Here is a 13,531-nt window from a genome sequence, read left to right as displayed (position 1 = left end):
TATTTATTTGAGAAACAGAGACAGAATGCGCACACAAGATAGAACCAGACTGAGCAGGGAGGTAAGGGACAGAGGGAGAGGGAGAAGCAGGATCCCCGCTGAGCAGGAAGCCTGCCCGCATGGGAGGACCCTGGGATCATGAGCTGAGCCCAAAGGCAGACTCTTAACCAATTGAGCCACCCAGGAGCCCCAAGGCAATCTATTTAAATATTTTCAGTTTTTATATGATTTTAAATGAAAAGAACAGCATATTTACTCTTACTGGCCTCAGTCTGGAACATTATCAGTTGGCTGTTTTTTTGGAAAAGACTACAAGAAAAATCCTGGAAAAAGCCAGCTCTATATTAATATGTATAATGTTAATTGCAGAAGTTGTGGTATTCATCATCATCATCATCATCATCATCATCTTTATGATTAACACTTACGAAGTGCTGTTCTAAGGCTGGGCACTGATGTAAGCCACACACACACACACACACACACACACACTCATTTAATTCTCAAGAGAATTTGTTGTTGAAATTTTATTATTATTATCCCCATTCTAAGACGAGGAAAATGAAGTAGAGATTAAATAACTTGCTAATAAGAGATAGAACCGAGATTTGAATCTGGATGGTCTGACACTACCACTCGTGTTCTTGATCACTACACAATACTGTTTATCAACACAAAAGTACTTAAAAAAGCACTTTGCACATAGTAGGGATTCAGTAAATAGTCATTATATAAATAGAATAATATGGAATAATTCTAGCAAAGTATCTACATAACTCAAGTAATCCACAAGTAGTATTTGGAAAATTCAAAAACTGCAAATGGATAAGCTATCTTTCCTTAATTCAAACAACCACCACCACCCTAACCTAATCCCCACCCCAGGTCCATTCTGACTCCCAAAACTTACTGCCTTTATAATTATATTACTAAAACATAAACAAAAACCTGTATTTCCTGATTTAAGGAGGAATTCCCACTTGTTAAAACCCATTATTTACCTTAAATCCGAAGTAGTTGTAAGAGAAATCTCGGTCATAGATAATGGCAGAGTTCAAGCGCTGAAAGAGGTAAAGAAGAAAAAAAAAACCTTATAATTAAGATAATTAGATGTATTTTCACAAAATCTGATATCTTTCAGCCCTGACTCCAGAACTAAAATTGACACAGAATACAAGAGATAACACTAAGTATTGTGGACTAGAAATTTATAACTAACAAACATTAAGGAAAATAAAACAGTTTATCAAATGAATACCTTACTTACATTTAAAAACGTGTATTAAAAGACTAGAAGAGAAGACGTAAACTGTATATAGGTAAAAATATTTACGATTTTCCAAACTTTCCCCATTATATTTACAGTTCACCTCTAATTAAAAAGGGAAAGAACATGAGCACAAGAGGGAACGTATTATCATCCTTAAACACGTTTTTAGACTACCTGTTAACCTAAAGGTATTGGTACCAAATATTTACTAATACATATTTTTTATCTTAAAATTAGCCCATTTAAAACTGCACATAACAATATATATGATTACAATGACAGAAGGTAAGATTACATTAATTCAAAGGCCCTTCAAAAAAAATTTTACCAGTTTTAAACAAACTAGTGTGTAACAATGAAATTGACAGCAGAATTGGTCATTGTTACAGAATTTTTCTTGGCTATAAAGCTGTTTAAAGGAAAACAAAAGGAATCAGGTATAAATAATCATTCTGGATAGAAAAAAATGGAGTTAGTATTAGTTTTCAAAATACTAACAGTGTTTCTACATAATGATCCATGGCCAAGGCCTAGAAAAATCTCTATGAAACCTTTCCTTTTCTCTTAAATTTTTAAGAGTATCTTTGTTGCCAAAAGGAGGTAGGTGCCTAGCACGAATAATGGGGAACTGAAATATTTATCAGTATTTAATTTACAAATACAGGTTTTTGCTGCTGTTCTTTATTTTTGTTTTTAACCTGTCTTCCAGATTATATAGATGAACAACACATAACTCAATTTTCTCTCAGTCTCTTTAACATCAGATACATATTTTGAGAGACAGTTGACTAATCATTCTATTACCCAAGGTTAAAACTGGTTTCTAATCTGTACAAGTATCAGTGGTAAATAAACCCATGTACAAAAGGTTGGCAAGATCTATACATCTTTCCCTTTCTCTCCTGTGGGATCTAGTTAAGAAAGGGGTTAAGGGGCACCTGGGTGGCTCAGCGGGTTAAGCCTCTGCCTTCGGCTCAGGTCATGATCTCAGGGTCCTGGGATCAAGACCCGAATCGGGCTCTCTGCTCAGCTGGGAGCATGCTTCCTCCTCTCGCTCTGCCTGCCTCTCTGCCTACTTGTGATTTCTGTGTCAAATAAATAAAAATCTTAAAAAAAAAAAAAAAAAGAAAGAAAGGGGTTAAAATACAAGTGTATAATTTTTAAGTTGCTGAGCAAGATCTCTCAAGATTTTATGCTGGGAATCAGTTTGGCAATGTCTACTAAATTTTTTTTTTAACAAAATTTTTGAATGTATATATTCTTTGGCGAACTCCACCTAAGGGATTTATCTTATTGATATATTCATCTATGAGCAAAACTCCTACCATACGTGGATATTCACTGCAACAAAAAATGGAAAACAAATATTCATCACTAACAATTCTTACATATACGTACAACAACAAAATGTCTATAAAATGGAAGGCCTTGCAGCTGTTAGAAAGAATAGGGTAAGGGCGCCTGGGTGGCTCAGTGGATTAAAGCCGCTGCCTTCAGCTCAGGTCATGATCTCAGGGTCCTAGGATTGAGCCAGACATCAGGCTGTCGGCTCAGTGAGGAACCTGCTTCCCTGCTCTCTCTGCCTGCCTCTCTGCCTACATGTGATCTATCTGTCAAATAAATAAATAAATAAATAAATAAATAAGAAAGAATAGGGTAAATTCATAAATGTTGATATAGAATCACCTCTAAGATAAACCTATAGGTGAAAAAAAGTATTAGCAAGAACAATATGCATAGTACACTATCACTAAAAGGAAAAATATGTATGTACACATATACAAACACACATATTATAGAATAGCTCTAGAAAAATACATTTAAAAATGATGAAACATTCTTGCTCTAGAAAGGAAAAGTAGAATTCAGAGGAGAGAAAAAAACTTTTTACCTATACCATCTGTAGTGTTTAAGCTCTTTTAAATGTGTTTAAAAAAAAAAAGAATCTATAAAAAAATTTTTCACCAGAAGAGCATTATACATACATCTTTATTGGCCAAAACAATATCCAGTGTTGACTTGGCCACCATGGGAGAGTGTCTGCCATTATGTGGATTTATATAATTGTAGAGATCTTCCATCACATCTAAAAAATTTTTTAAATAAATAAATGTCAAAATCACTTAACAACAAATTCAATCCTCCAGTAATAGTCTAAAACCCTTTTTTTCATGCCAACCTCCATCAGTGCCTAGCACAGAAAGTGCTCAATAACCATATACATGTTGAATAAACACATAATAATGCCTCAATTAGGGAAACAATCTTCCAGAGTTAGCGGAAACATAGGTTTCTGTAATTTGAAAAAGATTCCCTGGTGATTCTGATGACCAAACCATTGAGAATTATTGGTTGAAAATAAAGAAAAACAGAAATTATTATCTCCTCTCAATTTTTTTTATCCCAACAGAATAGAAACTCAACTTTAAATTCATAATCTATCAGCCCAAGCATTTCATTTCTATTAACAGTTAGTAAGCCCTGTCTTTTTGCTCTTCTTCAAGACATCATAGCAGAGTGTGGCCCTCTGCATTTACATATAAAACTTACATAGGCACACATAATGCTGGCATTTTGACTGGGATTGTCTTGAATCCATAGATCAATTCTGGGATAACTAATGTATCTACAATAAATCTAATGAAGATACTGATATAACATTTGAGCTCCACATAAAGATCTGGAATTGACAGCCAAAAGATTTCTAATCTCGGGTCTACCAATTGACTTTTCATATATCACATGTTACATACAGAACAAATTATTTAACCTTCCTTTGCCCACATTCCCAGAACTGTAAAATGGGAATGATGCAATAAAGTGCTTGCCAATGGTGACAAAGGATATTTTGTTCAACCAAGAACTTGCCAATAAATATTACTAACTTTTTCAATCACACCACCACCATCCACCTAAAGACAGGCTTTAAAAAGAAGGGGGGAGGGGCACCTGGGTGGTTCAGTCCGTTAAGCCTCTGCCTTCGGCTCAGGTCGTGATCCCAGGGTCCTGGGATCTAGCTCTACATCGGACTCCCTGCTCAGTGAGGAACCTGCTTCTCCCTCTCCCTCTGCCTGCCGCTCCCCGATTTGTTCTCACTCTCTCTGTCAAATAAATAAGTAAAATCTTTTTAAAGAGAGAGAGAAGGGTGAAGAAAAGGATCCAATGACTCTCATACAGCAGGACAGCAGCATGGAGAACCGGGAAGTTCCAGTCCCCTCTCTGCCACTAACTTGCACATTTTTAAAATAAGATGTAACTTTTCTTTTGACATTTAAGGTTTCATTTGAGGAGCCTTATACATTTTCTGAGAATTCTAACTTTTTCCTTCAGACTCACCACTGAATACTTTCTTTGTTTCTTTGTGCAAGTTGGAGACAGCAATCCTTGCTGCCAGGATGGCATAGTCAGGGTGCTTAGTAGTCAAGGTCGCAGCCGTCTCAGCAGCCAAAGTATCTAGTTCCACAGTGGTGACCCCACTGTATAAGCCTTGGATTACTTTCATGGTGATCTGAGCCTATTAAAACAAAACCAAGAACTACTTGAGCTTCCCCAAGAACCCCAATTAGCCTCCTTAAAAGAGCAATGAAGAAAACAATCAAATTTATTATGAAAAAAAAAAATTTTTTTTCCTTTTCTGAAAAATTATCTTTCAGAATGTTGGACTATGGGAAACTTAGTAATGAGAATTCACAGATCAACAAAGCCATAAGAAAAGGACACTACATTTGCAATGAAGAGGCAGCACCAAACAAACAGAAAACCCAAGGACAGCTTTTAGAAAGAGTAATGGTCTCACCAGAAAACAGCTGAAAACAAACCAGTGATTTTATAAGTATCTCCTCATCCTTCATTCAAATTGTCCATCTGTGGTCGGGGTTCAAGCTATATACTTACCCATTTTCCCCCAATCCTACTTAAGGACAAGTATGAGAAAGCAAATGAATCAAACTTTAATCATTCCAATTAAAGGAAATGAAGGTGTAAATCAGTTAGTGACTACTCTTTTCTTAGCACCTCACAAATTACAAAGTAGCTCGATTTTCATCATCTTCTCTGACATTCCATGGCACCAAGTAAGATGGGTATTATTAATTATTACTATCACCTCTTTATGTGAGAAACTGAGGCTCAGGATACTGGGACTTGCCCACAGTTACTATGACCCCTGCTCTACATCCTATTCAACCTCACTTCATTCACTGTTTTCAAGACCATATTGTAAGAGGTTCTCCTTTTTAAAACACACAAAGCACAAGTTATTACCATACATTTTTAAGAAAAACAAATTCTTGGTCGTTTACTCAATCTTTAAGACACCTTAATTCAACAGAAAATTGATGCACTTCCCAGGTGACCAATGTATGTCCCCTTCAAAAAAGTCTGTGTGTGTGTGTGTATGTGTGTGTGTGTATTACTAGTTTATAATCCATTCTACTTTATTATACATAATACCAAGCTCCTGATCACTTTCTTCTCAGATCCAAGAGGTAAGTTACATCCAGTACAAGAGTAGTGAAGTCTTCTGAATAGTTTCTGGTGCTACATGGCAAGTATTCAGAACTCAGGATAAAATAACAAGTCACTTGTATGTCACTCCCCCTCTCTTTGAACCTTTCTTATTTCTAAAACAGGAGGATGAATGAGGATGATCTCTCAGACACATTACAACTCTAACATTCTACTATTCTAATTATTGTTTAGAATTCCTAAATATAAAATATATTTTATTTATATTTCTAAATATTTATTTATAATTTATTTATAATATTATAGTCCCAAATATAAAAGAGAATTTATGACAAGCATATTTTAAAGTCATTTAAAATTATTTTCTTTTGAACATTTTGGTCAACTCAATATTTATCAAGTGTCTAATTACATATTTGGCAAGCATTGCAGATCATAAGAATAAGACAGAGCCCACCCTTGATTTTAGGTGAGGACAGAGACATATAATTAATTTCCGTATCATGTGATTAATGCTAGGAGGCCAGCATTAATGCCACAGCAATACAGATAAAATACCTAAATAAGGCTGGGGCAATACAGATGGCTTTGGAAAAAGGGTTCTTAGAGACTCCATTTCAAAGATCATTTTGGAAACAATGTGTAAGATGCACTGAACAGGGCAAGATTAGAGGAAGGCACTTTAGAGGCCACAGCAGTCCAGATTAGAGATGATGAGGATCTAGAGTAAGGGAGTTATAAAAAATAATGAGAAAAATAGAATAACTTGCTTATGAAGCATTCTCTTTAATTTAAATGTTGTCCATGAAATCTACTTTCTATTACTTAAATATATTTCTACATAAATAACAAAAAAGCAAATTTCAGGGTGCCTGGGTGGCTCAGTCGTTGGGCGGCTGTCTTCAGCTCAAGTCATGATCCCAGGGTCCTGGGATCAAGACCGGCACTGGGCTCCCTGCTCAGCAGGAAGCGTGCTTCTCCCTTTCCCACTCCCCCTGCTTCTGTTCCCTCTCTCGCTGTCTCTCTCTGTCAAATAAAAAAGTAAAAATCTTTAAAAAAAAAAAAAAAAGATTAGATACATTATTTAAAAAAAAAAAAAGCAAATTTCAAACTAGTTCCTATACAAACGACCACAACTCCAAAACAAGCTTTTCTATAGGCTTTTCCACTTATGAATAAAACAAATCACCCAAGGAAGTCTCTAATATGAAATGTTAATGTTAAGTTTTCCTCTTTGTTCACTCTGATAATTCTCTGAAAAGAACTCACAGGACCAAAAGTTAGAAACTAAGTTTTATTTTGTTTTATTTTAGAAGATAAGTTTTCAGCAATGAATTCATATTTTTATCCAAGGCCGTAACCAAAATACCAAACCAAAATATTTATCAAGTAAATGATAAGAGATAAGGAACTAGTAGAAAGAATCATAGGAAGCAAGGTTTAAATATAAACCATATTTACTTACAGGATCAACAAAATCCATATTAAGTCCATAACATAGCTTCTGGATTCGAGATGTAATTTTGTCGAACATAACCCGCTCTTGGCGGCCATCTGAAGAATCAAACCATGCAATTCATATTAGCACTCATTAAGACAGCAACATCAAAGAATCAGAGGTAATCAACACATGAACTTTAAAAACTGACAAACATGAGATGCTATTTCACAGATAAAAGATTCAAATCCCAACAGTCATCAAGAAATTATTTTTTTAAGATATTATTTATTTATTTGACAGACAGATCACAAGTAGGCAGAGAGGCAGGCAGAGTGAGAGGAAGAAGCAGGCTCCCTGCTGAGCAGAGCCCGACGTGGGGCTCGATCCCAGGACCCCGAGATCACAACCCAAGCCGAAGGCAGAAGCTTAACCCACTGAGCCATCCAGGTGCCCCAAGAAATTATTTTTTTATCTTCAAAAAGTAGTGATTCTATACATAAAGTCTCCCCTTCTTCCCTTACATTATATATAAATCAGCTGTATTCTCACAATAACTTCCTAAATGATGTTTCTCCCTTTGTCCCACCCAGCAGCCAGAATTATTCTTTAAAACTTAAGTCAAAATCATGTCATTATCCCCTTCAAAAGTCCTTAACAGTGGTTTATCATCTCCTTCAGAATTAAAGTCAAAATCATTCTAACAGTCCATAGAATCCTACACAACCTGTCCTGTGTGCCCCTTCCCCAACTTCGACTTTTGCTTTCCCACTGTTCCTCGCTTCCTCTACCCTGGCAACCCTGGCCTCCTGACTATCTATACTTTTTTAGGTCTTTGGTCAATGTCATCTTCTCAGTGAGGCTCCCCTGATCACCCTATTTTAAACTGCAATTCCCCAAACACAGCTGTGCTCTTCTTATCCCCATTCTCCTTCTATGCTTTATTTTTCTCTATAGCACCTAGTATCATCTGACACACTATATATTTTACTTATATATTTGTTTACTGTGTGAATCTCCCCACTCATCCATGAGAATATAGCTTCCAGAAGGAAAAAGAGTTTTTGTTATTTTATTTACCAATATATTCCCCAGCACCCAGACCAAGGACCAAGGACTAGCCCACAGCAGGAACGCAAATATTTACAAAATGTTAAATGATTTAAAACCTGTCTCCAGGGATGCCTGGGTGGCTAAGTCGGTTAAGCGCCTGCCTTCCGCTTAGGTCATGATCCCAGGGTCCTGGGATCGAATCCCGCATCGGGGTCCCTGCTTAGTGGGGAGTCTGCTTCTCCCTCTGCCCCTCCCCCCACTTGTGCTCTCTCTCTTCTCGTTCTCTCGCTCACTCTCTCAAATATAAATAAAATCTTCTAAAAAGTAAATAAATAAAAAATAAAGCCTGTTTCCATTCTAACACCTTCACGATAAATTTGGCTTACATACCCTTCTAAGATAACTAACAATTTTGAATGTACTTCACACCATGTAAAGAAGTTCTTCGATTTTTTAAGATCTTATTTATTTATTTTAGATAGATAGAGAGAGCATGAGTTGGGGGGAGGGGCAGAGAGAGAAAATCCCAAGCAGACTCCCCAGTGAGCACAAAGACTGAGGTGGGACAAGATGGGGCCAAGGTATCAGGATCCTGGGGCACCTGGGTGGTTCAGTGGGTTAAAGCCTCTGCCTTCGGCTCAGGTCATGATCTCAGGGTCCTGGGATTGAGCCCCGCATGGGGCTCTCTGCTCGGCAGGGAGCCTGCTTCCCCCCTCTCTCTGCCTACTTGTGATCTCTGTTAAATAAATAATTAAAAACTTAAAAAAAAAAAAAAGCTGCTCTTATTGGGAAAACACTGATCACAGTTATCTGTGATACACAAGAGACACTAAATAAATGTTATTAATTTATCTCTTTGCCCCTCCCATCCTTTTTAACTAGTAACTAAAGGACAACATGTTAAATATATGTTTACACTTGGCCTTCTCATTCATGTCTGTATGTTGAAACTTAGCTCAGTGGCTGGCTGAAGAATAAATCAACAGGAAGCACTACTAACCTGCGATCAACAAAACTATCATGAAATAAAACACCTCGGGCTCTTGTGCACTGAAAGACAGCCCTTCTCTTTCTGATCACCATTGTGATCTCCTATTCTGACCAGACTGACATATGCAGGGTTTAACTCTGCAACAGAGTAAATCTACTGGCCCTCACTGGGACTAGGCCGTCAGTGCTCTACCAGCTGGCTAAGTAGGCAGACAGGTGACCACAAGGCAATATTAGCAAACAGATTTCTGTAGCTGCCAAGTTAACCAGGGAACTGACAAAAAGTACAATAGCAATTGTATTAACTCACACTGGAAGGGGGAGGCAGACTAATGGTCTAAAGGACCATTCTCTAGCCTATCATTCCACTTAGTCAACTTTGCAACCCCCAGATGCTGACTTTATCACATCATTAATCCTTGTTTCTCACTGCCTACATTATCCTCTTCTCTCAAGCAAAGTCTTCCTTAATTTGGCCCCCTATCACCTCTTCACCTGTTCCCTGTGAAACATCATTAAGTCCCAACAGGGCCTCCCAGTCCCACACCCACATCAATACCTGTACGTTGCTCTGCCTACAAGTCCCTCTTCCCACCTTTCCATACATCTAACTCCTACTTAATCTTCAACTCTCACCACATCCACAAGACCTGCCCCGAGCACTTACTCACAGTGACCTCTTCCTCTTCTGAAATCTTCTAGAATACTAATTGTCTGATTTCCTCTTGATTATGAACTGTCTTCTCCGGGGCACCTGGGTGGCTCAGTTGGTTGGGTGGCTACCTTTAGCTCGGGTCATGATTCTGGAGTCCCAGGACGAGTTCTGCATTGGGCTTCCTGCTCAGGGGAGAGTCTGCTTTTCCCTCTGACCCTCCCCCTTCTCACGCTCTCTCTCTCATTCTCTCTCAAATAAATAAATAAATAAATAAAATCTTTTAAAAAATAAAATAAACTATCTTCTCTAATTCTCTCTTCAGCAGGACTGCTAATACTGTAAGACCAAGGATGTGCCTCTTCTATAAGGTATGAACTTTCAATCCCTTCTACCTGGAAGGCTCAGCCCTCAGATCTCACATAGCTGGCTCCTAATATTACTCAGAGCTCAGGGCAAATGCCAGCTCCTGAGAGCTTTCCCTGACTATCTACTTCAAGATTACCTTCTCCATCACCTCTATTATGGGTTTACTTGTCATGATCTCCCTAATCACTATGTGAAAATTAACTGATTCCTATGTTTGCTTGTTTCTTATGTATACTTACCACTCTCACCCACACAAGAATGTAAACTCCATGAGAAAAGGGATTTAGCTTGTTTTGTTCATGGCTGTAATCTCCAGTACCTAAAACAGTTCCTGGCACAAAGTAATACTAAAAAACACTTTCTGAATAACTGAACGAATGGGCTCCTATAGCCTTTACTTTATCTACCAGGGTATTTATCATATTTTATTATATTAAGTTTTCTGATGTGTCTATCTTTTGCAATTGATTATTAAGATCCTTGAAAACAGGATGCAGGTCTACCTCCTCACCGCTGTTTCTCAGTGCCAGCAGAACATCCACACAGATTTGTAAGATAATACAGTGGGCTGTAGAGGTGATTAGGAAGAAAGTAGGGAGGGAATAAGGGGAAAAGAGAGGAAGGGCTAGAGAACAGATTTAGAAGAGAGATTACCAGAGTACACATGGGTGCTTTAAAAGGAATTATTTGGAAATGTTAATTTCATTTTATGAAAACTGGTACACACACACACACACACACACACTAGTGTGTTCTCAGTCATGACGTAAAATGTAATTCTTACTGTAGATTGCAACCTAAAGTTTTGAAAACCATATACTATATTCCAAAGCACACTTTACAACTCAGCTACACTGCCTTTATTGCAATGATTCTCAACTTTAATTCTTTAACCTTAATCTCCTTGAGCAATACAATAATACTCTCCCATTAGGAAAAATATCTGAAAATAGCAAGAGAAAAACTCATTTACTATTTCCTTCTGTTATCTAACAATTTTCATATGGATTATTCCTATGTCCCTAACAATCTTAAGATCTCTGAAGATGAAGCTGCTTTCTTCCTCTATTATTTCCCTCAGAATCTTTAGCAAGATATAAGCACATTCAGTAAGTACAGTAGTACTCCCTTAGCAGCAGGGGATACATTCCAAGACTGAAATCAGAGAATGTGTGCCTGAAATCACAGAAGAGTACCAAACCCTATATATACTGTTTTTCCTGTTCATACATACCTATGATAAAGTTTAATTTATAAATTAGGCACATTAAGAGATAAACAATAGGGGCACCTGGGTGGCTCAGTGGGTTAAAGCTTCTGCCTTCGGCTCGGGTCAGGATCCCAGGGTTCTGGGATCAGGGCCCACATCGGGCTCTCTGCTCAGCAGGGAGCCTGCTTCCTCCTCTCTCTCTGCCTACTTGTGATTTCTGTCTGTCAAATAAACAAGTAAAATCTTTTAAAAAAGAGAGAGATAAACAATAAAAACCAGTAATAAAATAGAACTATTATAACTGTATACTATAATGAAAGTTATGTGAATGTGGTCTTTCTCTCAAACTATCTTGTGTATTGTATTCACCCTTCTTGTAATGATGTGAGATGATAAACTGCCTCTGTGATGACATGAAGTGAGGTGAAAGATGTAGGCCCTCTGATGTACACTTAGGCTACTACTGATCTGACAATACTCGAGAGAATCATCTGCTTCCAGAACACAGTTGTTGGAGTAACTGGAACTGTGGAAAGCAAAACCCTGAATAAGTGGAAGAGGACTACTACACAAGTTAGGTTGACTGCCAGCTGCCCTCCTGGATAATTACATTAAAATTAACAAAAATGACAGAAGCTAGTCTGCTATTCATTGGCATGCCAAAAATAAGAGAGAAAAAGAAAAACCCCGAGCATGTTAAAAATAAAAAATAAGGGGTACCTGGGTGGTTCAGTCAGTTAAGCGTCTGCCTTTGGCTCAGGTCATGATCCAGGATCCTGGGACTGAGCTCCACTCCAGGCTCCCTGCTCAGCAAACAGTATGCTTCTCCCTCTCCCTCTGCCCCACCCAACAACCACCCACCTCGTGCTCTCTCACACTCTGCCTGAAATAAGTAAATAAAATCTTTAAAAATTTTTTTCAAAAATAAAATAAACTCAAGTGTAACTGTGTAAATTAACAAGCTCTGCTGAATGCTACACTAGCAGAATCTAGCTGAGAATCATCTGGATCAAATTATGTTCTCTGAAGGAATAAGAAACAAAATAAGCCCCACCTTTTAGAGCTTGCTGTAGGTAGTACTTTTTAAACTACAGTATTTCAAAGTAGACCCAAAGGTTAAAAACACAACACAGGGGTGTTACCTACTCCAGTAATTTAAGTTCACAAGTTTTCAACTCATATTTGTTACAGACTTATCAAAAGGGAATCTTAATCTTCATCCTTCCATACCTTTTTCTAAAGCTCTAAAAAACCAGATGTTTCTTTCATTCACAGGAATGGATCAATAAAAGTGAACTGTGTATTCTGGTCTTTTGGTCTCATCAGCTAAAATGGAGGACAGGGAAATTCAGAGAATGATGTTCTCAAGATACTAAAAACTGGAAGAAGGGCCTTCACTGTCCACTTCTCTATCTCTTGGCTTTTATTAAACTCCCTGGACAAAACCAAATCAACCACCTGCCTACCCAGAGAATGCATTAAATCCTGTATATTTAAATTTTTCTCATTCACTCTTTGAATTCCTGTTCGTGGCAAGTCCAGTGCTAAGTGTGGGCATAAAGTCTGCATCTTCAAACGGCTCACGGGCTAGTGGAGGAAACCACCAGTCAGTCAACCAATAGTAAGTGCCTACAATTCTGAAATAACTTTATTGTTTTAACAGAGGCAAGCAGATTCAAGTCAAACTTTGTTCCTACCTGCTTACAGTTCTCTGCTAGACATACGTTTTGCTCTTGTTTTTCCAATCTGATTAAACCTTTTGCCAAGGCAGGGGCTGTCTCCTCTTACAATTTCACACTGACAAGCAAAGATCTGGCACAAAGGAGGAACTCGGCAAGTCTAACGGGAAATAACTGCTGGGGAAGAACCCAAGTCCCTGGCTCTTCCCAGTCAGTCCCCATCCTGTCGGAAGTTGTCCTGGCCTCCCTACTCCGATTCGCTATCAGTAGTCCCAGTCCCAAACTTGGCCGCACACCTCCCACAAAGGGCAAATTCCAGGCATGTCTGTGGCTAAGATCTGTTCTTTTTCACCCCACTTCCCCACAAAAGAGATCAGGAAACTGAAGGCAAAGTCCCTCCTTT

General features: G+C 38.0%; 1 protein-coding gene across 1 annotated transcript in view; it reads right to left on the bottom strand.

Moving 5' to 3' along the window:
* The window catches only part of RRM1 (ribonucleotide reductase catalytic subunit M1), a 37,605-nt gene that overhangs the window by 23,263 nt on the left and 811 nt on the right, over positions 1-13,531 (bottom strand). Inside the window, exons 2-5 of the mRNA XM_032853263.1 lie at positions 7,203-7,291; positions 4,607-4,784; positions 3,256-3,356; positions 1,002-1,061 (exon numbers count right to left, since the gene is read on the bottom strand). Of these exons, the coding sequence (XP_032709154.1) occupies positions 1,002-1,061; positions 3,256-3,356; positions 4,607-4,784; positions 7,203-7,291 (428 nt within the window). The remainder of the gene's footprint in view (positions 1-1,001; positions 1,062-3,255; positions 3,357-4,606; positions 4,785-7,202; positions 7,292-13,531) is intronic.

Source organism: Lontra canadensis, unplaced genomic scaffold, assembly GCF_010015895.1.
Source record: "Lontra canadensis isolate GAN:19392208 unplaced genomic scaffold, GSC_riverotter_1.0 scaffold7, whole genome shotgun sequence".
NCBI lineage: Eukaryota > Metazoa > Chordata > Mammalia > Carnivora > Mustelidae > Lontra > Lontra canadensis.
The sequence above is the reverse complement of the archived record's forward strand: the minus strand, read 5'-3'. Positions and strand labels throughout refer to the sequence as shown.